General features: G+C 32.0%; 1 protein-coding gene across 1 annotated transcript in view; it reads left to right on the top strand.

Moving 5' to 3' along the window:
* fw (CUB and Sushi multiple domains furrowed) overlaps window positions 1-26,948 on the top strand; it is a 52,392-nt gene that overhangs the window by 7,016 nt on the left and 18,428 nt on the right. The window contains exons 2-3 of the mRNA XM_090102583.1: window positions 24,299-24,481; window positions 25,381-25,590. Of these exons, the coding sequence (XP_089958709.1) occupies window positions 24,299-24,481; window positions 25,381-25,590 (393 nt within the window). The remainder of the gene's footprint in view (window positions 1-24,298; window positions 24,482-25,380; window positions 25,591-26,948) is intronic.

The raw sequence follows: 26,948 nt of genomic DNA, 5'->3' as shown, positions 1-26,948 counted from the left end.
TTTGTCTGCAATTACATGCATGGTTTAATTTATTGCTCGTTAATTGTTCCTGGAATATTGAGCTACCTTTCACAAAATTAATTATAATTATTTTATTTAACGTAAAGGTTGATTATTTAAAAAATAAAAGATTTATAAGTAAAAAATGTAGGATATATAATTAATGTCTTCGTACATATATTTTCCTCGATCGCTGCGATAATGGCAGGCGGCGATAATATAGCTACAAACTAATAGACAGATGTATTATAAATAATAAAACCTTCTAATGACCCTCTACATACATGTATTTTTATTATTATCTACCTGACCGCTTTATTGGACCAAAGGTGTAAGATTAAAAACGCCTAACTATACGATAAATCGTTTGCAAATTAGATACTCATAGATATATATATTTAATTTTTAGACATTGAAATATGTAAGTATATAATGTTCTTTTCATATTTCATTTGTTCAGATAAACTACTATTGATAGCAAAATACTTTGCAAATATGTATAAATAATTGCATACTAGATATTTCTCAGTATCAGACCTGATATGAAAAAAGAATTAAGAATAATTTGAATAAAATTCTTGGTATTGTAAAGTTCAACAAATAAGAAATCATGACACTTGAAAGAAATATGCGCATATCAAGAAAATATGCGTCCATAACATAAATTAAATTCTATAAGGGCGTTGTTTGCCCTCTAAGCTCTTAGAAGAGTTCCGAGTAAGTTTACTAAGATTGACGCAGGATAAGGCCGTTTTATTTCTTGAAATTCTACTTTCTTACATTGAATCTAATAGAGTTGAAAAATTTAATACTGAGTTTTATTTTCTGAATACCGCACGAGCCAAGTTACCTACCACAGAATATTTATATTAAGAAATATAACATAACCATAAAACAAATTAGTCTTATTTACATTTACAGAACGCTATTACTTTACGGATCGATAGGTATTAGGTAGTCAGCCATTAAGAACAGGCTTTTTGTGAATTCCGAAGATAGCCTCTGGCACTTCCTGACTTTCACGTCCTAACCACTAAAAAGTGCCGCGAGCGCAGAGACATTATTTTTCTTTGTACATACTTCCATTCGAATAACATAAATTCATACACATAGTATATAACTAATCAATTCACCAAATCAGTATTGAACATCGTTTCCGCCATAGTATATAATATTACACTTTTAAATCAAATGTGATACGAGCCACATTTATGTGCATGGCTTATAAAAATTACGCCCCGTCCTGTCGACCGTGGCGAATGAGCGAAGGCCGACTAGTTGCCGCTTTCCGCAACATATGTTGGACAAGTGTGACCCCAAGAAATAAGCTTTTGCACCGCTGTGAATTGGGTACACAGCTGAGTGCAGTGAAACAATAGGGTCCATTGAAAAAATGTTTACCCGTAACGATCTATACGAAATTATTATTAGGAAATGAAGGTTTGTGAATACCATTCATTATTCATTCTGTTTATTGACACTTGACAGTAAGTGGCCTTCCGCTCTAATAAGGAAGAGAATTTCTACCTTTTTACATAAATAGGAACTGAGAATATCGATTAATCGACGCAAAGTCTAGCCAAATTACTTCAATGCCGTAACTTTCATTTTTATTGCACGCCTCATAAGCGAAGCGTTGAGGTGGGTACTACTGTCACTTCGCGCAAAACATCTGATTTTTCAAACTTAAAATGTCTTTATGTATCATACATTGCACTTGTAAGATAATACATACATACACATATTAAGAAAAAACACTATTTTTAACGTTCATGATATTTTTGATGTCATTTTTGTTATTTAGACTAGTTAAAAAACAGTTTAAAAAAGTTCTGTCTTGGACGTCCGTGTGTCTGTATGTGCGGATCCTTTTTCTTGTTAACACGATAGCGACCGAAATACTTTACTAATCGAGTCTTTTTTTTTCTCTTACGCTTGAGTATGCTCAGGAATAGAACCCTTTCATTTTTCAGGGTCTGATTCGATGTGGTTTAATTGTTATTAAATAAACAAAAATAATAATTAATAAATATTTATTAAAAAAAAATTATGAGGCGTGCACTTTTGGATTTTCCAAATTATTTTTATATGTACCTACATGAACCAAAAAACGTAATCGTATATTTTCATCATACGTTTCTATTATATCCATCGCATGAATAAAATTCCTATTCATTTTACATGAATATAATTAGATAATAATCTAGATAATTTAAACAAGCAAAACATTATCAGATTAGTCTACAATATTCCATCGCCAATTATGTTCATTTTGCTCACGATCATTCGCAGTGACGATTACACAATGCAATGGTCGTGTCGAAACTGACAATAGTTTTTATTACGTTACAAAGCTTTGTATAAACATTATTCAATTACATAAAATTTATATGTACATTTTAAAAATTTATTAGATACGTATAGAAATCTCTCTTCAAAATGCAGTGCCCATCTAGTATCAAAGCAGTTGATTTCTTTGTACTTATAAAAATATTTTTGTTACAATCCTAAAATTAAAATGTGTAATATTCATTACATACATCCTTTGACTTATTAAGGCCATGAATAAACAAATTTAATATAAAAGCAAAGAGTTGGCGACATCTTGACGCCCTTTAATAAATGTCTAGCATTTCGTCGCATTCATTTCAATAGAATACGTAGCGGCCTTATCGTATGGTGCCATGTAAACGTAATAGAAATGCATAAGTAAAATAAAAAGCCCTTTTAACTTTGCTTAGCTACTCAAATAACATAATTATATTCTACAAAATATAAGTAATATAATATATAATAATATATTTGTGTATAATATATGTATCGTGTAAAAAAATATAGGCACACTAAGTTAAAACTGAGCTTGAATATTTGCACACGGAATACATGGTCGACAGACATTTGGAAAACAAGATCTCTGTACCTACCTAGGTAATTAGGTACATAGCAATAAGTAGAAGATGTTATCGTAGTTTAAATACATGTTAATTATTTTTAATATCCCATTGTTCGTATAATGCGCACACGAAATTAACAAATATTCATAAAATTAGAGTGAATCTCCAAATATTTTTTTTGGATTTATAAATTACTTCACTAATCAAAATAAATGCCAATAACGCGAAGTAAAACTTATGTACCAGTTTAAGATCCCTCAATAACAAGCGTTTCGTTGAAAGATTATAAAAATGTGTTCGATATTTTATTCCGCGTATTGGGATCGTAGGCGCGTTCCAGCCTTTTATTTAGGACAATATGCAATTTTACCGACCCTTTGTTAAACTGAAACAAAGCGAAGCCTTTTAGCCGTATGCTTTTGGGTTGTACTTATAATGTATAGCAAAACATAATACATAATATAGCAGATATCACTCCAGGTTCTATTTCGGGCATCCTTTACAATGTTGTTTCCAAAGGTAAGGCGTTCAGCACGCCGTGGTTAGTTCAGCAGGTCGCCTTTGGCTTGCCACGTGATTGTTTACTGACCATTTATAATATTAGATCAATTCATCACGGATACAGTTCTATTTTAGATTACTTGTAGTCTTACCAAAGTTATTGTACGCTTCATTTACGATTATGAAAGAAGACGAGGTATTGATTCTGAGACTATTAAGCAACTTATAATGAGTATCTTCACTGTGCAACGCAAAACATTTACGCTACCTCTGTAAAGATTTTGAAATAAATCCTTCTTGGAAATTTATAATTAACTATTTTTTTATATTTTAACCCTGTAGGTAGTATTAATCTTCTGAAACTGAATTCTTTTAATATTACAGAAAATAACAACATCTTAATTCTTAACTACAAAGAGAGCACCCCTTATAAACAGATTTCTGCATTTCTAAGAAGCTTGTAAAATTTCAAGGATCGGAACATTTATTGTAAATTATAAGCACCTGATTTTGAATAAACTGAAATTCATAAAACACCAAATTTAAAATCACAGATAAAAAAATAGTGGTTAGTATATTTTAAAATTAAATTTAAAAGCGTTACTGTAAGCCAACAAGAATGTTTAATGATTAATTATGTGGCATCAAACATCATAACACAACCTACACATTAAATTACATCTTAGTGGATTCGAATGGATATGGTTAATTTCTACCTTAGGTGGTAAGAACTAAGGTTCAATTTTAATTAATTTCGTCCTTCATCTTGAACTTGACAATTCCATTGTACCAAATACCTAGATCTTCTTCGAGTTAATAAAGATAACACAATTGTTAAGTACGTGGCAATTAAAACTATTTTTTTGCGTTTCTTTTAAAAACATGATTATATCCTAAAATATTATAATGTTACATTTCAAAACTAAGTATGTTCTTGTTTACTCCTATGTAATGAATTAGTTAGTGGTTGGAAATTATTTAATGTAAAACAAAGATTTAATTCCCAACGTCAAAACGGAATATACCAAAGCAAATCGGATCACATCAAATGAGCTGAAGCGCTATCGATTCAGTGAAACGTCACTACTACTATTAACAAATCAAAGCTGAAATTCTGTGATAATAATGTCAAAGCATATAGCTCGTTCCTCTGTGAGCTTAACGTGAGTACATATTATGGATAGTTCAAAGGTAGATATATACACGTATGACGTATACAGGAGACAAGCAAATATTATCGGGAAATTACTGAAGCTTATTCAGGATTAAATTTACACGTGCATATTGGCCTAACTTGGGTATACTGAAAAAATATTCATGAATGTTTTTTTTATGTGAACATCAAATAAATACAATTACAAAATATCAGGTGTGGAGGGAAGAACAGGCAAACCAAATGTCCTGGCTTGCGCCTGGCCCGGAGACGGGTTGCCGCCGCGGCCGAGGGGGCGCGGAAGAAATCCAACCAATACCCGCGGCCCCATCATTAAAGCGGCTCGACGGAACACAGTGGGTTTTAGTCGGTTATCGGTAAGAATCCGACATAAATCCACGGCTCCTTCCCCGGGGGCCGTGGGTATCTTTGGAAGATTTCCCCTCTTAAAAAAAAGGTGTTGCACACAAAACAAAATGCATAAGCGTATAGAATTCCAATTTATAAACAAAGGACGCAAATACATGGAACTGATATCAAAAATTCGTAAGAGTAATTAATACCTACGATAATGTTATTTTTTAAATATTAAAAAATTCACTATTATTTTTAGTATCACCATGCCACAGGAGGAGTTCTTGTTAAATAATTTCATTGTTAATGTAATCATGGAAGAGCGTAGCTATCGATAAGTAGTGTCCATTTGTCCATTACCAGCATCCACATAAGAAGGTTTTTGACTTTCCGATAATGCGTTATATATGTTTTTATTACAGTCCACGTATGAAACAAAAATGTTTTCAGACTTTAATCCGCTTTATAATAATTAATTCCTTTCATGTTTAAAAAAAACGTTCCAATCATTTCTCAGGGAGCTTTGTGGAGCAGTGTTTACAAATTATCCTCACATTTACAAATATAACTAAGATTTACGGTGTGCATATTGCATTAAATATTACTTATCGCAAATTAATGATTCATACGTTCTTACGAAAATAAAAAGATCTCCTCATTAACTTAAGAAAAAAATGTGAGAACAATAGAAAATTTTAATCAATCGGCACTACGTAAAACTCCTCATTAAAAAGCTCCAATAATTAATGAGCAGCATGAAATCAAACGGATCCTTGGTAAACAAACATTTAGCATAAGAATTTGTTGGAAATTTAAATAGTTAGTTTAAATTAATTATTTAATTGTGTTGCGACAAAATTTCCATCTACCGTTGAAATATTGAAAATTTCACAGGTCATCAAGATGCAATATGGTCTAAGATCCGAACATAGGTTGACCTTCACCGGCGTGATAATAGAATGAGACCAATTTTATAATAAATTTAGTCTATTAAAAAATGTATTAAAAATGGGTTGACTGGGAAAATCCTGGGCAGGATATTTTTTAATTAATTATTAAAAAATCTTTTATTTTCATTTTTTATCAATTACTTACAGTTTCGAGATAACAAAACAATTTTGTAATAAAACAGCGCTGACATAATTTTTTTTCATCATCCTATCAAGTGAAAGTAACTGCTACCGACATACCTGTTTAGTGTTTATACCTACCAACCTAGCCGTTTGTCCCGGTAAATATTAGAAAACGAGTATGACTGCACATTCTGTAGGTTTCATACTTTAAGTCTATTATAATTTTTTTTTATTATCTTGATACTGCAATTAATTAAAAAAAATGTTTTTTTTTTCAAATTCATTAAAAATGTCCTGTCCAGGATTTTCCCAGTCAACCCATTTTTAATACATTTTTAATACACTAATTTTTTTATAAAATTGGTCTCATTCTATTATCACGCCGGTGAAGGTCGACCTATGTTCGGATCTTAGACCAATATGATAGCGAAAAGTTTCGGAATCAAGATGATTGGCTCCTACGTGGAAACCCTCGTGATCTGAGAGGATAGTATTTACCAAGTTGTTACGGTTCAACGCTGTATATTGCAATATATTCGAACGATAAAATAGTTTCGAGTGTCGTACTTCAATAATTCGATACTGCTTAATACAGACGTATTGATATAATATGATAGGTAACTATATAAAAATTGATTTTATTTCCGAACAAATAATCCGATGCTTAACAGATACTGCTTTATACAGACACACGATATACAGGGTGTCCCACTATTGGTATACTAAGCGCGAAGAGAATTGTAGTTTTAAATGTACTGATCACGTAAAAATACATAAACAACAAAATTACGTCAAAAATTGTTTGCTAAATTTTTCCTGAAAATCCACGTTTTCTTTTCTAGTTAGGTGCAGCCGGCATATACCGCTTCTCTAATGTGAGAATTTCGTCTATGAAAACATAATCTTAAACGATAGCCCACGTGCAGGTGGCAAGGTTGGGCGGGTTGCTTGTTATGGGTGTACACATAGAGTTTTAAGAATTCATCTTTTTGAAAAAAATGCGTCTGGAATTTTATAAGTATTTTTTATGAACTCGCGTATGCAAAACTATAACCTCCTTTGAGCTTAGTATACCAACAGTGGGACACCCTGTATATATAGTTAATAATCGATTTTGATTCCAAATAAATATATTCTAATGATTAGGCATCAAATAAAAAGATCATTGATAAGCCTCTCCTCTCCTCAATACGTAAAATAAAAACACAGTACTATAGTGCGTTTCACGAAGAAAATAGGTAAAGGTTAGGTGAATTAAGAATGGACCGGATAAGGGCACTGGGTCAACGTGCCCACTCTCACTCTCGCATCCACGTTCTACGAGCACGTAAAATAAAACCCGATGTTCACAGAAATCTCTTGGAATAAGTACAGGGTAGTTCTCTCTTTTACTCTCTAGTTATAACGACGTTGTCGTGAAATATTTAATCCTTTCTTTATTACATCACAATGCTGGATTTTTAATTCAACGATTATGAAATACTATCCCGTAAAATATCTGTTGTCAATTTAAATAAACACGCAGGTAAAACCTTGAATATATTCAGCGAGATTGTTATTCCATAATTATTTACTGAAACGTAATAATCTATGTGGCACATATGAATATATTTAATATGATAAACAAAACATGATCTTGAATACAATAACTGTTGTGACATCAATTTCTAAAGGTAAGTAATATTATATGTGTATTATAATAGGTAAAAATTCCAAGCGTTTGGGTGGTGCTGACCAATGATCTAACTTGCTTTTAATATCATAGATATAAGTATAACCACAAAATCCACATCATTTGTTACGATAACTAATTAGCCGACATTTTTTGTGTCCGCAACCCCGTACAAGATTTAGAACCTTGGATTATGGATTCACAAACCATAAGCCAAGAATACTCAACATATCTTAGACAAAAGTCAAGGACTAATGACGATATTTTGTTGAAGACTTTGAGAGGGCAATGTTCGATGACGCCCACATTCGTACATATTTGCAAGTTCCCCATACTTGAGGAAATCACAACAACATTACAACACAAACTTTATAAAATTTTAAATAAAATATTTTTCACATCTGCTTTGGCATATTTGAATTTACAAATAATTCGTGGAAGCAAATAGTGGAACGCAATTTCAATCTTCGATATCGAATGCCTATCAGTCAAATGAACGTGGGCATGGACCGGTTATTGGAAAGTATAATATAACTCAGATGCTAATTAAATTAGATATACATAGCTGTTTGCTATCATTGCATTGAGACCTCAAAGGAATTTACTGCCATCTTAGATTACAAAATAAAATACAGATGGAGCATGTCAATCATTCATCGCCCTTGTCAAAGAAAATACGAAATCAAAAACGAATACGTTCCTCCGCTAGTGCTATAGCGATTCTAGTGTCATGCAATACGTCAAAAGGGGTTTGATATTTTAGTAAAAAAATGCTGTCTTGTGATATTAAAACGCTGTAAAACTTGTTCCCGAAAACAAACAAAAAGATAAAACACCGTTTTACAGATTTTCTGTAGATTATTTGGCTTATTTAATTTTGTGTACAAATAATAATTTTACAAATACGAAGGAATTCAAAACTTCAACGTATGCTGCCAGTATTTTGAAAATGAATTTGCCATTTTTAGGGGTAAAATGGTTAAAAGATATTCGGGGTAGTGCTGTTGGATTTTTCGATCGTGAATGTGATTATTTGTATAGTGCAATAAAAGTTCATGGTCATTATTAGATTATTTTAAAAAGCATTATACATTTTTTTGTTACTTTTATGAAAGCGTCGTTTTCGCTTGCGATTTAATTCATGTGAACACATGATGGATATGATGAAAATAAAATGTCCCGCATTCTCGACTAAAAACTACCGCTATTCGCATTCATATGTTTTGAAAAATAAAAACTTTTTTTAATGTAATTTATTTAATAAAAATTGAATAAAATTATTTTGTCCATGTATAACTTTAGTAGATAGGTGATAAAATCATTTTTACAATATTATAAAATAATATCAAAAACCCGAATTTTTATTAAAATAAAAATTAAAACATGACTGCTAATAATTTATGTAGCCTACGTCACTACCACCACAGCTACCTTCATAATTCAGATGATTGCAATGACACCTCATAAGTCACAACTCAAAATCGATCCAACAGTTTATACTGCAGGGCGTGTCAAAGAAATATTATACATACATACCTACACTCGAAAAACATAACCCTCTTTCTTCCGTAGTCGGGGAAAATTTTGGGAAAATTTTCAATATCTGGTAACATAACACCCACACAGAAGCACCGTGTACGTACAGTGCAACGGCGAAATGACAGCACACATAGCTTTATGGAAATGACGATAAATTATTCGGTTTAGTTCGGCAACGCTCCATCTGTCTTTTATTTTGTAATCTAAGACTGCCATTATTACAATACTTTTGGGCGTGACCGAGATGATCGCGATTAAACGACAACATCTAATGTCATGTTATTAAAGACTAAATAGTCTCTATATAATTGCATTGTGCCTTAATCAACTATACTTACTACTTACCCTTAATAGGTGGAGTGTTAACATTATTTGATTCCATAATGGAAACCATAAAATAGGGGCACTTTAACGTGAATGTTAATTTAGTGACCCAACGTGAAAAGGTCACTAAATGGAGAGCAATTTAAAGGCAAGCTTAATGCATTTTGTTAATTCATATAAACTACATATTCATAATATAAAATTGTCACTGTCTTTTCTCTTTTAGTTTGCAGCTAGCAGCTCGCTGTACCTGGCTGGCTATCTGATATTTTTATGTCTGAGAGAAAGATAGCAATAATACATTATGGAAAACTGGTTTAATTATTTGTAATTGTTTACTCTAATATAAATTCAACTCGTGTTATAATAAACAAACAACACTTGCGGTAGCTGGCCGTGCTCCGGCACGAATCATACCGGTAAGGTCACCCTCACAAGCCTGGAGGCATGTAATCGAATTTCATATAATAATAAATTCGAAGCCATATACAACTAAAATATTTGCTACCAACCGGTCATTTTTGATTTCTACTTAAAATCCTAATATTAGTGTGCACACGTACAATCGGTGCAAGATGCGTCAAGTCGGTCTGTGAGGCCACGAAGCCTCGCTCAAAGAGCTTTACACGTTTTCACATACGTCACTAGTACTTTGATACGGATCAATGGTATTGACTCTCAAACTGGAGAGTCTACGTACCAGAAGACCGGGATTGTAATGAGTAAGCTCCGACTAAGAGCTTAAACTGTAAATATCAACTTGACGCCAAACATAGTCGGGCTGACATCAAACAACCAGCAATTCCTGTAATTAACTTCCATTGTTAATAGTGTCCTATTCAACGCGATTATCTAGTAACCGCATATACACAGCCGAATAGAATTTATGACCAATAGAGAGCTATTCCAATATATTACATTTTTTGCGTAGGAATGAAGAATTCATGCATCGAATTCCAAAACACCGTTTGGATATGTTATAAAAATATTTCAGTGTTCAATATTTGCGATAACAGTTTGCGTTTCATTAAATTTGTCAACATTTCTGAAACAACAACAAATATGTACTTAAAATATTATTTTAAGGGCAGGAAATTTAAAGCAATAACTTGATACATAGTTTATTTTCCGCTTTGACGTTGACTACAAAGGCTGCACGCTGAGTATTAAAATTAAACAAAAATTGATGTCAATAAGTTACAATATGATGTCTTTAGAAAATTTATTGTTTAAAGAGAAATTGAAAAAGATAGGGTACATTATTTCTGACTTATTACAAATCTATACTTCATACACGCAACACATTGGTTTCAAAAAATCTTTATGATCTTTTTTTGCAGGAACATTTATTTCCTCACTCAATATTAAAATCATACAAATAACTAAAATACTTATTAATTATAAAATCGCCGCACACAAATCCTGCATTACATTAGAAAATTGTGCTCTCTCTGCAATTAACTAAGAATTTAAATTAAAAGAGGGAACTAATAAACACAATAGATATTAAACTTGCGATTGCGAACGTTGCGAAAACTTTTCACAAACAGAACATTGCTCAGGGGTAAAAAACAAGATGTCTTTTGTACCAGTAAATACGCAAATTGTGAGGCAAATAATTGTTAATTAGTTTATGTCAGCTGTCACTGCATCTAGACTGCAGGAATATCGGGCTTATAACATAATTACATTTTTCTGATATTCATAACTTTATCAGTTAAGGAATTAAGCTTTCTACATGAATGTACAAGTATATGTTAGATATAAGTCTGAGTCGTGTGTTTAGGTAGCAAAAACGATTATTACTTCTGAAACCACCTTATAAGAGTTCGACGAACTCGGTTTAGGCCAGGGCGGACATTAATTCATTAATTGTGACTGAATTAAAGACACAAGTCTTTAATTTAAGTAAACTGGATGTACCCAACAATTTATTTCCATTATACAATGTTCGTAATACTTTTTTCCAAGTAAACCCAATAAAGGAACAATTCTTTTTCACGGGAATTGTGCTATCGAAACCTACGCTATTAACAAGAAAACACTGCAGAAATTATGAGGACGTATTATTGAGTACTTGTTGTGTATATAGAATTTATAAATCATTCTTAGAAATTTCCACGTGTCTGCGAACAACTAAGCACTGTAATACCTTCGAGATGCAGTCTACAACAAAATATTGACTATAGTATTGACTATAAGTGTTGGTACTCATCCAGATTCCGGGAATCCATTATCGTTATATTCAAGTGATAACTGTTACAACTCTTTCTACAGAATTTTTGAAGATGCTTCTTCAGACTGCATTATTAAAACTAAGTAGTGAAATTATACTAGCGTATACAATATTATAAAATTTACGCGAAATTAAAATATCTCGTTGCATGCTTTACCATTTTCATCAATTTGCACAAACCACATAATATTATTACTGGTTATATTCAATCACACACAAGCTATTACTGATAAATTCCTGTTTGGTATAGCATTGGCTTAAACACAATTAACCCCATAATTGCAGTACTGTTCAAATTCTCCGAATCAGATCATAATACGATTAATTTTACATTGATTCTCATTGTTCACCCATTGATATGCAACCAAAATTCCATTGCATCGGATAAACGACGTGTAATAGCATTCTGTTAATTAGTGATATACGTTTCACTATCGTTAATTTTGTCTTCATCGTCCGTTACCAAATAATGTAAATCTGACCACACAAACTGTATTATTCATTGAAGCCCCGAATCCTTCCTGTCGTAAAAAAACTCCACAAAAACCTTGCACATGCTACAAGTGGGCAATAAATCAGTCGATCGGCGTCGCTATGGTTACTTTGACGACATCTGTAGGTCTGTAGCTTATCCGTTAAACATTCCAGATCATGTGAAGAGTGACCGATACACGTTTACAAAATCCTTCGCATTCACGATCCTGGAATAAGTATTGGGTATTTATCCTTCCCAGTTATGTCGCTATTGTAATGCGCTCGTGTCATGGCTTTTTACTTACTACTAGGTACTAAGACTAGGTACATAATAAGTGATGATAATAAAAATAGGTATTTGAATTATGTCTGCATATAAAAATCATCATCCAAGTAATTATTTCAAAAATGGTTCGACCGGTTTTTATTTCCGCTTTTTTCGGCGCACGAAAAAAAACACATTAAAGTTTTAGTACAAGATTGTTATGCAGATATACATAGGCGTTTCTAAAGATTATTTTTGTATAAAATCTCCAGATTATATTAAGCAATAAAATAAAATATGATATGTGTTCTAGTCCTCACGCCTACGGTTTTACGTTTTAAGTACATCAAGGGCATATGAATGTAATTAAGTGGTCGGACAGACGGCCTTTCCAAAACAGTATCGGCGATGGTCAGACATAAGAGTTGATAAGTGTTGAAAAATCACCATATATTATGGACGCCTACTAGTACTAATTCAGACTTCAGAGTAAGTATAACGGTATCTCCATAAATGAAAACGCAACTAAAGTAGTCCTAGTACGTCTGAAAACGTTAAAATGCTATTACTATTTTGCGTTCTAATATTTCCTCCAATATAATCATAAGCCGCTCAAAAATTTACACAAAGAAGAAATTTATAAAGTATCAAAACAATGTTATTATCCACGTATAAAAACAGTTTTCAATTTGTTTCAAAATTCATCGTACATTTTATTTTTTTTAATAAACACGCTAAAACCTCGATCCGTATTCCGTATTAAATCGATGAAGTATTTGGGTGTTAACAACGAGCGTAGACTGGTGCTATGCGATGGAATCCACATACTCGGTATAGTAAACAGAGATACTTTTTAGCATAAACTTATCAACGATAATTACATGTGACAGGTTATGTTCAGAGATTCAAGGTGATCGGCCCACCCCCGCCCAGCGAGCGGTGAAATGTAAATTCTGTTTTCGCTGTAATCTGTTTATGCTCAAACATCAAAATGTCACGTCGAAATAGGTTCCATATAATCTGTGCATATAATATTGAACTATTGACATTTCAGCGAGATTTGCCCACATCCTCCGTATGGACATTAAATAAATTGTCGTAGAGGTTCTTGGAATTTCAATTTCATTTCAGTTGGATTTTCATCATATTACGTTTTGATTATATTTTACAACACAGCTTTTCAAGTAATATATAACTTCCACGAAATATTATTAAGAGTTGCAATATTAAATAATATGTATGTTACCCAACGGTCAAGCTAAATTTTTTAAAAGCTTATTTAAATAATATAAACGATCCTAACATTTTATGTAGTAGCTTAGTTAATTTAATAACAAAATGTCTAAATAAATTTACAAAAACCTCCTAAATTTCATCCAACAAACGAATTCTAAAACCCTGGATTACTCCAGGTTTTTTAAAATGTATTAATAACAGAAATAAACTCCAAAAAACAGCTCGGCTCGACCAGAATAATAATATTTTGCAAATCACATATCGACGATATCGCAATTTTTGCAATAATTTAATTAAAAAATTAAAAAAACAATATGAAAGAACGTTACTCAATAAATCTAAAGATGATAACAAGTCCTTGTGGAAATGCATAAAAAACTTAACTAATATAAATAAACAAAAATCAATTAACACTGAACTATTAAATATAAAAACCACTCCATTACAATCTGCAAATTACATTAATAAATATTTTAACAACATAGGAATAGACTTGGCTCAAAAAATAAAAAGGGAACCAATTTTAGAAAAAGAATACATTGCTTCACTTCCCTCCCATTTTAGAAAAAGAATACATTGCTTCACTTCCCTCCCAAATAAACTCGATAGGTATTATTGTACCGAATATAAATGAGATAGAAACTATCATAAATAATCTTAAGTCTGATTCTGCGGCCGGTTGGGATAACATTCCTGCACATTTCCTTAAACTAGCTAAAAGCTACCTTCTAACTAGCATTACTCATCTTGCTGTATTGTGCTTCCACCACGGAATCTTCCCGTTTGAACTGAAGCGCTCTATTATTGTTCCCATATTTAAAAGTGGAGACAGAGACGACATTAGCAATTACAGGCCGATCTCGGTCCTGACAGCACTCTCAAAAATAATGGAAACATTAATAAATTCACGATTATCAAGTCTTATAAACAAATACAACCTTCTCTCTAATTCACAATTTGGCTTTCGAAGAGGAATCAGTACTGAAGACGCTATATCCAGCCTTACAAATAATATAACAGAACAATTAGATGCAAAGCGCAAAGTTTTATGCATATTCTTGGATTTAAAAAAAGCTTTCGATACCGTCTCTGTCTCCACTCTTCTAGAAAAGTTAAATAAAATGGGCGTTAGGGGTACTTTTCACTCATTAGTAACGGATTACCTCTATAACAGAACTCAAAGGGTAAAGCTGAACAATGACATCATAAGTGATGATGAAAATTGTTCCAACTTCGGCGTACCCCAAGGAAGCGTCCTTGGACCCACATTATTTTTAGCATATATTAACGACTTAACAAATATAATAATTAAAAACGGAAAAATTTTTTCATATGCCGACGATACCGCTATTTTCATCCACGGCTCTAACTGGATCGAAGTATTTGATCTAGCAAATTCTGCGTTATTTAAGATATCGAACTGGTTAAATATGAATCTGCTCACACTTAACACGTCAAAAACATATTACATTACATTTTCAATAAGAGACAATATGCAACCAGATCCTAATTTAACATTAACTCTTCACCACTGCACCGATTATAAATCTTGCTCATCAAATTGCCCCCCTCTTAAATGAGTAAATACAATCAAATACTTAGGTATCATTATGGACAAAAATTTAAGTTGGCAACCGCAAATAAATCTTGTTACTATACGCGCCAGGAAACTAATTGGGGTCTTCATAAAATTACGTGATATTGCAGATAAGGAACTAATTATGTACATATATAGAACGTTAGTCGAATCTCTTTTACTTTACTGCATTACGATTTGGGGTGGCACTTTTAAATCAAAATTCATTAGTATAGAACGGGCACAAAGATCTATTATTAAATTTGCGCTATTTAAGAAAAAGAAATATAGAACTGATGCCCTATATAAAGAAGCAAATGTCCTTACGGTAAGAAAACTATATATTCAGCAATGTATACTTAAAACACATAAAAACATAAAAGTCGACCCAAACATTCTAAAAAAAGAACCATTCTCCGTTCTACCACAAATAAATAATAAAACACTATTTGCCTCCAGACAATTTTATTCCCAATCAATTAATGATTTTAATCATTAATCATTTATGATGATTCGGAAGATTTGCTGTTGTAAAATAAAATTAAAATTAACATGATTTTGTTTATATAAATTATTCTATTTTATTGTATATATGTATGTATATTGAATATCTTTATATAAAACTAGCGGTCCGCCCCGGCTTCGCCCGTGGTAAATATGAAAAATAGATGTTGGCCGATTCTCAGACTTACCCGATATGCACAGAAAATTTCATGAGAATCGGTCCACCCGTTTCGGACGAGTATGCAGACTAACATTGTGACACGATAATTTTATATATAAGATATTCTGATTTTATTTATTGTATTTATTTACTTATTACTTATATAATATATTTATATTTATATATTTATTATTTCTTAGTACATATTTAATTAAATAAATTTTTTGTGTTGTATTCGTGTGAACTTCCCTACTACAGGTCTATATGACTTAAAAGGGAAGTTCCAAATGTTTGTGACCACACCCCATGCTGACAAATAAATAAATAAATTGTTAAGCTTAGATAATGAGAAATGCAATTTATTTACGTAGCTCGTATCTTTTAGTTATTATGTAAGAGGATCTTTATAATTATAAATATATTAAATTCAAAATATTTAGCTAATAATGTTTATTTAATAATTTTAAAACATACATAATATTATAAGAAGGCAACTCATGTTTTTTTTACAGTCTTCGTCATAGTTTGCGTTGTGCATGGACTAAATAAGGTATTTTTCTCTCTAAGTATTTTATGTACACAGTACATAATATGTAGTATCATTGAATATTGAATAAGTATTAATTACAATTATACCATATATAATCTTGTTATTATAAATAAATAATTGTACGCTGTACTGGCATCCTGGTTAAATACTTTGAATAAACTAGAAACATCGGAGCTTTGAGTCTACGCGAGAGAGAAGACACGTACAAAGGTACATTTTTTACGTCGCCATTGTTCGACGATGCAATGATTGTAATGATGAAATTTATACTGATGTTTGTAATATTAAAGAAAATCATTAAATGTATTTAAATCGTTTTTAGCAAACAAGCTCTCAACAGGTTTATTACCTGTACAGTCAGAAGTATTTCATATGGATTATTACATACTATAAATGAATTTTAAATATAGATAAAGTCCTTTAGTAAGTACATTTTAATTATCCACTATGTAGGCCATGTTTATTTTATAATGAAGGCGGCTAAATTTAACTGCCTTTATATGGCTATGACATCAGGGTACAGGACCACATCTTCAATGACAAATTGTTTTAGCTTTTAAATAGATTAGTTGTGTTATTTACAGCATCTCGACCTATTTCTGTTACGATTGTTCTATAGAGGTTAGTTAGGTTGTTAGTATGAAGTAACGAAGAAGCTGGCTTAGGTTATAAATATCGCAACAAAATAGCCTAATCAGACTTCTTAATTATATCCTAGTAGGTATTATTACAGTTTAGTTTTTTATTAAGACCCTTCGTTGTACAAACTTCCTGAATAACATCCAGTCGTATAATCAAACGCCTGTTAAATTAATAAAACAATCGAGCAAAAAACGCATGCATTTTAGATTCCCAATACCGCGGTTCAACTTTTTAATAATAAACGTAAATCCATTTACTTAGCAAGAAAGGTAAAAACTGCTGATCGCTTTGCTTACGTTAATCATAGTTATAAAATAATCCTAAAAGCATGAAACTCGAGTGCTACATTAAAGGATTAAATAAATGTTGTAATTAAGAATTTGTTTCCTCGTGATTTAAGATAAAATCTAACACAAACCTTCGCTTTAAAATATGTAATGCCACAATCTTCATATTTTAAAGTGAAAATTTTATTCAAAGTATTCCAATAAACTGATAAATATCTTGTAAATTCTCTGTAGAAGTTACTTCGAGGTATAAGTTCAACAATGAAAACATGCACGTGTGTAAATATTAAAGAAAATTCTGTTTAAAACTTTCTTGTATTCAGTTTCAAGAACTCGCATTAGATATTGTGTCCTGTCTTCTTGTAAGGTTTAAATATGTTTTAAGGTGCCGTCACCTATTTAACGTATTTTATTACGTAGGTAAGCAATAATTTATCGCAATAATATTTGAAATCGTCTCATAAAGTCTCTAATATCGTCTATTTTATTTTCTCAAATATGCCGGTGATATTTGATTCGTAGCCTGCATAAAAATTAATATGTGATATTTTGATAGTGAAAGAGCTCGCAATTGCAGAATTCCTGGAAGAAATCATATTAGGTGCGCTGTGCGTGTAAAATCACGGCCATATTTTAGAATAGTACATAATATATTATTATTTAATCCACTAATAGTACTTTAGAAACAATTGGTTTTATTTTAAATCAATTATAAGAGAACTTAAGGGATATATTCCAGTGTGACAGATTCAGGCTGATAGATTACTAATTTATACTATAGTCTAGAATAGCAAATAGGCCCCGTGTACATCACAACAGAAGCCGCAGGTAGAAACTAGTTTCATATGATATAGCTACAAAAAGTTTATTCTCTAAGTTTAGTTCGAGGTATCAAGGCTGACCGACAATTGCGTAAGTTCGTTCATTGTGATTATATTCCCACAATTAATTCTCGTACGGATTAGACACAAATAACATACTTAGATCCTATTTTCATTGTTATACGCTAAATGAAATATAATGATGGTAACACATTTGATGATCTTATCAAGGCTTAATTATAATATCTGGCTATACCTACTATGTTAAGATAAGAAACTTATTTCAATTATTGAATGTATAAAAATAAAAAGTATCAGATTTTTCTCATAAGTCATAACATAACTAGATATTGTCCTCTCAATACAGAAATACGTTGATGCAACAATAACTCAAGCGTAATATTTATACGCTTCACTATCAAACCTCAATAAAATTATATTGGATCAAACGTTACATTATTTCATCAACATTATTTTGTCACCGCACACTGTAATATGAAATAATTGAATATTAAATAATTTCATTGTGGTGGCAAAACAGGTATTATCTAGGTATTGCTTTTTGCCATTAACAAATTAGTTTTTAATGATATACATTTGAGCGTAATAATGTATCTGTTGTTACGTGCAAATCAATAATTACCTACCTCTTACTTTGTTTTAACTGATTCTAGTAGACCCACTGTACCCATTCATATGATGATATCGATACATTCTTATTAGCATCAGCGTCCGATCGAATCGTGTACCAAGACAGCCGCTCAGTATCTTAACGACCGCGACGACAAAAAAAAAACTCCTTGGTCATTTATTTATAATAAAAAAAACATTATATTCGTACATATAATATTGAAAATAAGTAACAGCTATGTCTCAACAATTATTTAATTTGTTATTAGTCATGTTTCGAAAATATTATATGTATTTACGATTTTAGGTGCATAATAACGTAGGTAAAGGTTAAGAATCGCCCTTTACCAAGAGAATTCAGTTACTTTTGATCGCCTGCTAGCAAACGTTCTATTCCATTTCACAATAAGTGACCTCAATACGTGATCTATTACTAAGATTTTATAAATACGCTTAAGTTGTGTACAACAATCGTTTTGTTTTGTAATTTTGATCTGTTATCCGCTTCGTTAGCGTTCTATATTAGTTTTGGAACACATCAACTTACGAAAATTATCTAAGTAAGTTATATTATTTGTAAATAACAATTCGCTCATAAACCTTGTAGCTCTTCCTAAATTGACACGTATAAAGCATACTGCATAGATTCCCGTCACATATGATCCACTATGATGCATGCATGTAGGGCGCTCACGTACTATGGGTTTTTGTCTTTAGAACAATCGCTAACCGTTAGCCGGCGGCATCTCGGACGCACGAGGAATCGCTCGACCTCGTCAACTGCGCTGAATACCACACACTCGTAACCTAATGCCTACTTGGAATCATGGACAACTCACTTTTTGTTAGAATTACCTTCGGCTTGTTTGATCGATCCGGGAACTTCTTGTCTTTCTTTCTTGTTCTTCTCTTTCATATTCATTTGTTACATTATTTACACTTTTTCAAAGGAACCTGGAACAGTACGCTTTTTGCATCAGAAATTTTTAAATGTCAATATTAAAGTATTTTATTTGAATTTTAGTTCATTGTGTGTGTTAAAAAGTAACTTCTCAAAGCGACATAGACAGTTTCTAGCCTTAAAAGTTCCCCCCCTCCCACTTCCTGAAGTCGGATTGACTGTAATTTATTTTCCTTTAATTTTTATCATATTCCCCTCCTTTTCTAATGGGTTTCATCCTACTGTGATTTTTTTGTTTCAAATATTATCGGCACTGGTCTATAGGTAAAAGCGATGTATAACTTTTACCTTGATGTTATTATTTTATAAACTTTTCGCTTCTATGCGCCGGGCTTCTGTGTAACTTACAAAAATTGTTAATGAAGTAGGTAGTTATTTAATTACAAAACTATTTTAAATTTGTTTTCTAATAGTTTCATTAGAAAGTTTATAAGCTGAGATGTTGTTTATGAAGGTTCAGGTTTCAAAACTAATGGATAAAATAGAAATGTAGAGTTTTAAATTTATAAATGTAAGTTGAAATGCGTGTCTTATATAATTTAAAATCATTGAACAAAAAACTGGTTCTCATCGAATATTAAGTCGAGGACGTTTTGCCTTAAGGATATTATGAAAGCGACTTGTATAAAATTTACCCAAATAATAATTTGCCGGATAGCGTTCACCTTGATCGTAACATTCACTTCGTATTGGTGCAATTGAACTCGGAATGTATTTCTGATTTAATAATATTAATTAATAATAATAGACGCCCTGAGTCTTATTAAAATATTTTATTTTATTTTAAATGCTGATGATGTCTTAATTATATTGCGAAATTGGTTAGTAGGTACATTTTGTAGTTTCTTTGGTGACACTTCAACGAGCTTTTATGGATAAACAAGATGAAAAAACGTTATATTTAAATTAATTTAAAGGATTCTTCTTAAATCTTATTTATACTATCGTTAATATTCCTTTTTAATATTTTTAAGCTTAAAAAAGCATATTAAAATCAAAGTGGTCCTATATACAAATATTTGAAAAATGTTACCTATAGATATAAATATTTAAAATATTGTACAAATATATTCACGTGGTGATCTGAAAATTGTACATTGAAACTTTGCAAAATCTCACAAGAAATACGTCTCGAAATATTAAAACGCCCACTTGGCCGGCCACCCTGAAACAAGTGTAAAAGAATTTCACAAGAAACCTTAATCAAATTTAATGTTATCTGGGGGCACGGCAGTGCCCCCGCCAAGTCGAGCAAAAAAAAAGCGGCACGGCCGTACCATCCTTTTCTCGAAGCAATTCGGGCCTTTTTCGACCTTTTTTATAAAAATATACATACGTTAACGCAATCTGCACCAATTATGTCAGATACAAAATGTGCAGGATATCCATTAGGATATTGGTGTAAATACGATAGCAACCTGAGTTGTAACATGTATAACGTACCTATTTCACTTTATTTTGCGAGTCTACGTAGAACATAGAGATTTAAATTCCCTGAGAGATTAAAATGCATGATAATCCACTAGCTTTAGTCGAGGGAGCATCGAGATTTGTTTATACAAAAGAATCAAATTTATCGGGACTACACATTGTGTCTAGTTATTTAACTCAGCTTGGTAAACGATTTGTATTGAGAGTATTTTTGTAACTATGTACGTTTAAATTGTTTTTGATCATTATATGGATCTTACGGTGGATAGCTAAGATGATTAGTTAATACAATACCGGCAGTAGCTCATCACGGCTCCGCCCAGGTTAACCCGGGATAAATACAAATAAAAATATAGTTTATAACCTATAATTAGGTAAGTAGTAATTTTCTATTGTTACCTAAGCATTATTTAAATTTTAAATCGTTTCAATCGGTAGCCACCTACAACCCCTCCAACGTCACAAAATAAATTGCGTTATTCGGAAGATCTACTCTAATTTATATAAAGCTTCTCGCTACAGAATATCGGTAGTATAGTTTTGGCCCTACAGGTGGCTGCCTCCTCTATGTTATTTTAAAATGAATTGCGGTTGAATTCAAATCCGTACCAGATAGTTCTGTGAGTCCGAAACAGAGACGTGAGCCGATTGACCCCGTTTGTGCAAGGTTGGTTCAAGCTACGAGACACAGCGATCAAATATTTAAGTTTCTTAGATTATTCCCTGTATAAGAAATACATAATATCAAATTATACCCAGAATACGAACTCAAACGCAAACATTTATTCTTGCAACTTTCAAGAATGTATACCAGATACCTACTTCTGTATTATTTGGAATCGTCAAATGATACCTACGCCACATTCTAAACCTGTGTTACAAGATTGTATAAAAGTCATTGTGTTCTTGAAAATCGGTGTTTTTGGATTGCGAATATACATTATAACTTAGCTTATCATATAGATATTGTGGTATAGGTATCCTAAATTGCTAAGTAAAAAAGTGCAGTGTTTTTATTTCAATTGCTTAAAAAATACGTCAACGACTTAAACAATAAAGGCATTTTCGTGATTTAGAGCTCAATTCTACAAAACACTGCGTGGTTGAATAAACCTTTTAAAGCATCGTAAACAAGATCAGGGAAAGGTATACGCACGTCCATTTGCTTTTACGGCGGTCGGCGAGTGTCGAAAAGCTCATTTCGTTTAGACTCATGAGCGTTTATAATAAATCCTTAGTCCTTACATTTCTTTAGTGTCGAGTAAACAACGATGCAACACAAATACTGCAAGGTTATTACATTATATCTTGAAAGCCGCAGTCATACCTTCGTCTATCTGCCAGCGTTACTTAAAAGCTCTGAATAGGCTTCTATTGTGTCATTTTCTTTGTCCACAGTAAAAGGGGTTATATGATCAAGGTCACATGTTATGAAGACATAATTCTTTGTTAATTTTTCTTGATACTGAAGAAAAACAAAATGTACCTTGTTTATGATTTACTTTCAAATAAATATGTATGGACTTTAAATTAATGCTTTTGCATACATATTTGGCAACACTGCACTAGTATAGGCAGATCACGTCGTCGTTACAGATTATATATGCAATAATTACGTCATTGTTCCGCAAGACACGTGGATACATAACTATTGTCACTGTATAGTGTTCATTAAAATTTTGACCGCATACGGTGAGGAAACAAAAAGAAAATCAAAGATTGTTATCTAACACTCACTTAACAATATTTAGACTTTTTTTTTGGAATTCATGATATATAATTATCTAGTGGTAATTTTAAAGAGGCACTTGATAGTCCTGTTAATCAGTCTTTGTGTTTTGAACTAACGTAGAATAATTAAAATCCAGTAACACTTTTTAATACTAATGATAAAAAAAAAATTGCAGCAACATTTCGTAAAAAATAAATATTAAATTCCAAGTTTGTTGCTTACTCTATATTAAATACGAAAAATGTTAATTATAATTACAATTAACATTTTTTAATATAGTTTTAAACGTTAATTAAAATTCGCAAAAGCTTGTTTTTGCAAGCTTCCTCGTATTTTTGTTATAACTTGTTGTGCAAATAAAAAAGTTCGATTAAATTTATATTTACTCCTGAATGCTCTTGTTAAATAGTGATTGTTTACTGTTTATATGAACGTTTCCATCACACGTAACTATTGCACGTGTAAAGTAAACACATGGTACAATAGCATTTCATCTTGAATATAAACAAAGCTCTATGATTCAGTTGTAGATTTCCCCGTCGATTGTTTCTACAAAATACTCTTAAAACGATAATTAGATTGTTGTTAGATATTTTGAGTCTTGTTAATTATTATTTTTTATTAAAATAAAATATATACTATCGAATTTATAAAACGTGTTTGTTGAGAGGTATACCTATATCGGTTTCTTTGTAATTTACTGAAAAAGTACCTAAACGTCTATAACAAAGCAAAAATAAAACACTGCAAATATCCTGTATTTATAATACATATCTATTTTAATCCGACAGAAAATATTGCTAATGCATAAAGGAAAATATAATAATAGGTTCCATAAATAGCTCGCATATTACAGACTCTTCAATAGGAGTGCCTCCTCCACTGAAACGCCAAATTGAAATATTGAAAAATAACTAGCCTTGATCCGAGATTGATACACGAGTGAACTTTAACGAATCTTTAATCAATTTTTAAAGGTTACGATTTGTATATTGTTCTAGATTTGCGCCCGCGGTTTCATTCGCTTTTTCAAAGAAAAACCCGCATAGTGCCCGTTCCTGTGGGATTTTCGAGATAAAAAGCATGTCTTATTCTGGATCTTCAGCTACCTACATTACATTGTAATCGGTTTAGTAGTATAATCGTGATAGAGTAACAAACATCCATAATATGATACATACAAGTTTGTGAGGACGGATGGTCCTCACAAACTTTCGCATGTATCATATTAGTAGGATCTTATACAGTATATTATCTGTGCTTATACTAGATTTGTCCTGCAGGCGACAGACGCTGTGGGCACCCTGCTGTACCGCCAAACGCAAGGGTGTCTCTGTCCACCGATGGTGACATAGTGCCAGGAACAGTGGCTACGTATGAATGTGACGATGGCTACGAACTCTTCGGGTCCCGTCAACGAGAGTGTTCGTTACGAGGGGACTGGACGGCGGAATCACCTTTTTGTGGTACGTATTATGTCCATTATATGAAAAATAGCTTCCTGGGACTGTATTCTTTTTCATATTACGCGGATTGCCATATTATGAGGTTATAAGACATCTACAATAATTCTCCGATAAGATATAATCATAAGGAGATTTTCTTATTAGTGAATAATGTTATTTTTATTTCGTGCCTTTGAACGTATGGAAAATTATAGGTTACACGTGTGGAATAAACATTTTCATACAAGTCCCAAGTGATTTCCTTCTGATATTATGTTACAAATTGCAAATCATAAACAGAACCTCTATAAGATCAAGCGTGATGGAAAATCTATCTAGTAATAGAAGAAATACATAAATGCAATAACATCCCTAAGGATCATACGATCATATTTACTTTTTAAAAGTGGCAAGATATTGCTATCATGATTGTAATATCTTCTAGTTTGTTTACTTACACTTTTATCATCTCTGATTTTTTTAAATTATTTAAGTACCTATATTTTGTTTCAATTGCACCGTGATCGTTAATATGACGTGCACATTATGCGTAAAATAAAGCTTTATTAAGATCTAAATTTTTTTGGGGTTGAAATGTTCTTTGGCGCCCTTGCGCACTTTTTTGGTAGGGAAAAATATGAAGGGTTTGCATCATCGACATGCTTAGGTAAATTAACTCAGATAAAAAGATTTCGCTGGTAACTTCTACAACTTAGCATCACAAACAATAATAAAGCAACTTACCTATTGCTTATAAGCTATTTCTTCCACGCATCCCACGTAGTCAGATTTCAAATTTTAATACAAGATTAGTTTTCACTATTGGATTCCCTATGACTGCTTACTTTATCGTTTAGAAAAAGCTGTTCCTTTTTTAATATTGCATTAGTATTTTTGAGTGATAAGCATACTTTTTACAGGCACGAATGTTGCATTCAGGAAGCCTGCTAATCAGTCCACAACTGTTCGTGGGGGCCACGCCAGCAATGGGAACGATGGTGAAAAGACCACAGAACACGACGGCAAGCGGTGCACGGAGACGCAGAGGGAAGCCTCTCCGTGGTGGCAGGTGGATCTGCTGCGTCATTATGCTGTTAAAGTCGTCAGAGTGACCACCAGAGGATGCTGTGGTAGGGAATCTAAGATAATATTATACTCACGCATAAAGATCTCCGCTTTTATAGGTTTTAAGAACTGTCGTAAGCTTTGCAAATCTTACGTATCTGCAAATGTGTGGTAGAGCTTACCATCAGGCTCCCTACCAGCTACATCAAAAAAAGTACACAAAATTTCGGTTAGGTAAGTACATATTTTATATAGGTATCAAGATAGTTTGATTAAATTTCAACGGTTATGTAAACTAAAACTAATATTTTATAAATTTATAAAACTAAACATATTTATTCACGAAATCTTTGCCAAATATTTAATAATCAATTTTTGAAAACCGCCCATGCTAATATTTACACAATTTCAAAGCCAATTAAACATAGTTTATTTAACTATTAAACTGCAATCAAAATAAATACGGATAAAATACAACGAGAAAATCCTTTGAAACGTAATCCAGCTTTGAATTCAATACAATGAATGTTTGTTGATACTTGATGTTAAAAGCATCATTATCCGCCTTACATGTAATTCCAACCCTTTCTTCGATTGCTCCCAAGAGCAGCCATCGGCAATTAGTAGAATTGTGAATTCTTATGTATGCTTTTGCTTTCAATTAGATATCGGATTGAGTAAATCGCTCTTCACGGATTAAAAACGATTTTGCTCTTCAATTATAGCATGAAACGTATTTATTATAAGTACGATTTATAGATTTTATGCTATTAAAAGATATTCAAGTGGGTGGGAGGTACGATTTTGATGCAGTTTATCAGAATTTAAGCAGTTCTCGGTACTCATTTATATTTAACAATTTTCTTTAATTCTTAGAAAAGAGAGTTATTAATTTAGTAGGATGTTGTAAATATACAAATAAAATATTTTTACGCCCGTAGCAACTAAATTATTAAAGTTTTGATTTATTTTTAAATACATATATGAAAGTTTAAAAGAGTTTTATTGAAAGGGAACCCTGTGGTTTCCAGCTTACCTACCGAATGAATTCAAAAGCTCAATCAATGCTAGACGAAAATTATTCTCTTCATTGTATGGAGCGATCCATTGCATGCATACCTACACTTACAGGAACTTATTGTAATTTCGTTATGCCTTGTACGATATATTAAAACTAATAGTATTAGATACGAGAATGGAAGATAATTTTAATAATTTGTTACTTAAATTGAATAATAAATACGTAGGCTTTAAGTTAAACAGCACGTGCCACTGAGAGAATATGCAATCATGAGCTTAAAAATTTTAATTCACTCCAAATTTCCATTAATGCAACGTTACTAAAATTATATTTATTATACATATTACCGGCTTCACAGAAAGCTTTAATTCGCAAATGTAATTATGAGCTATAAACGTTAAT

Source organism: Colias eurytheme, chromosome 1 (genome assembly GCF_061535395.1).
Source record: "Colias eurytheme isolate Ceu_HAF_F1 chromosome 1, ilColEury1 Martin Lab GWU primary, whole genome shotgun sequence".
Taxonomy (NCBI): Eukaryota; Metazoa; Arthropoda; class Insecta; order Lepidoptera; family Pieridae; genus Colias; species Colias eurytheme.
Note: the sequence above shows the minus strand (reverse complement) of the source record. Positions and strands in the feature narration are given on the sequence as shown.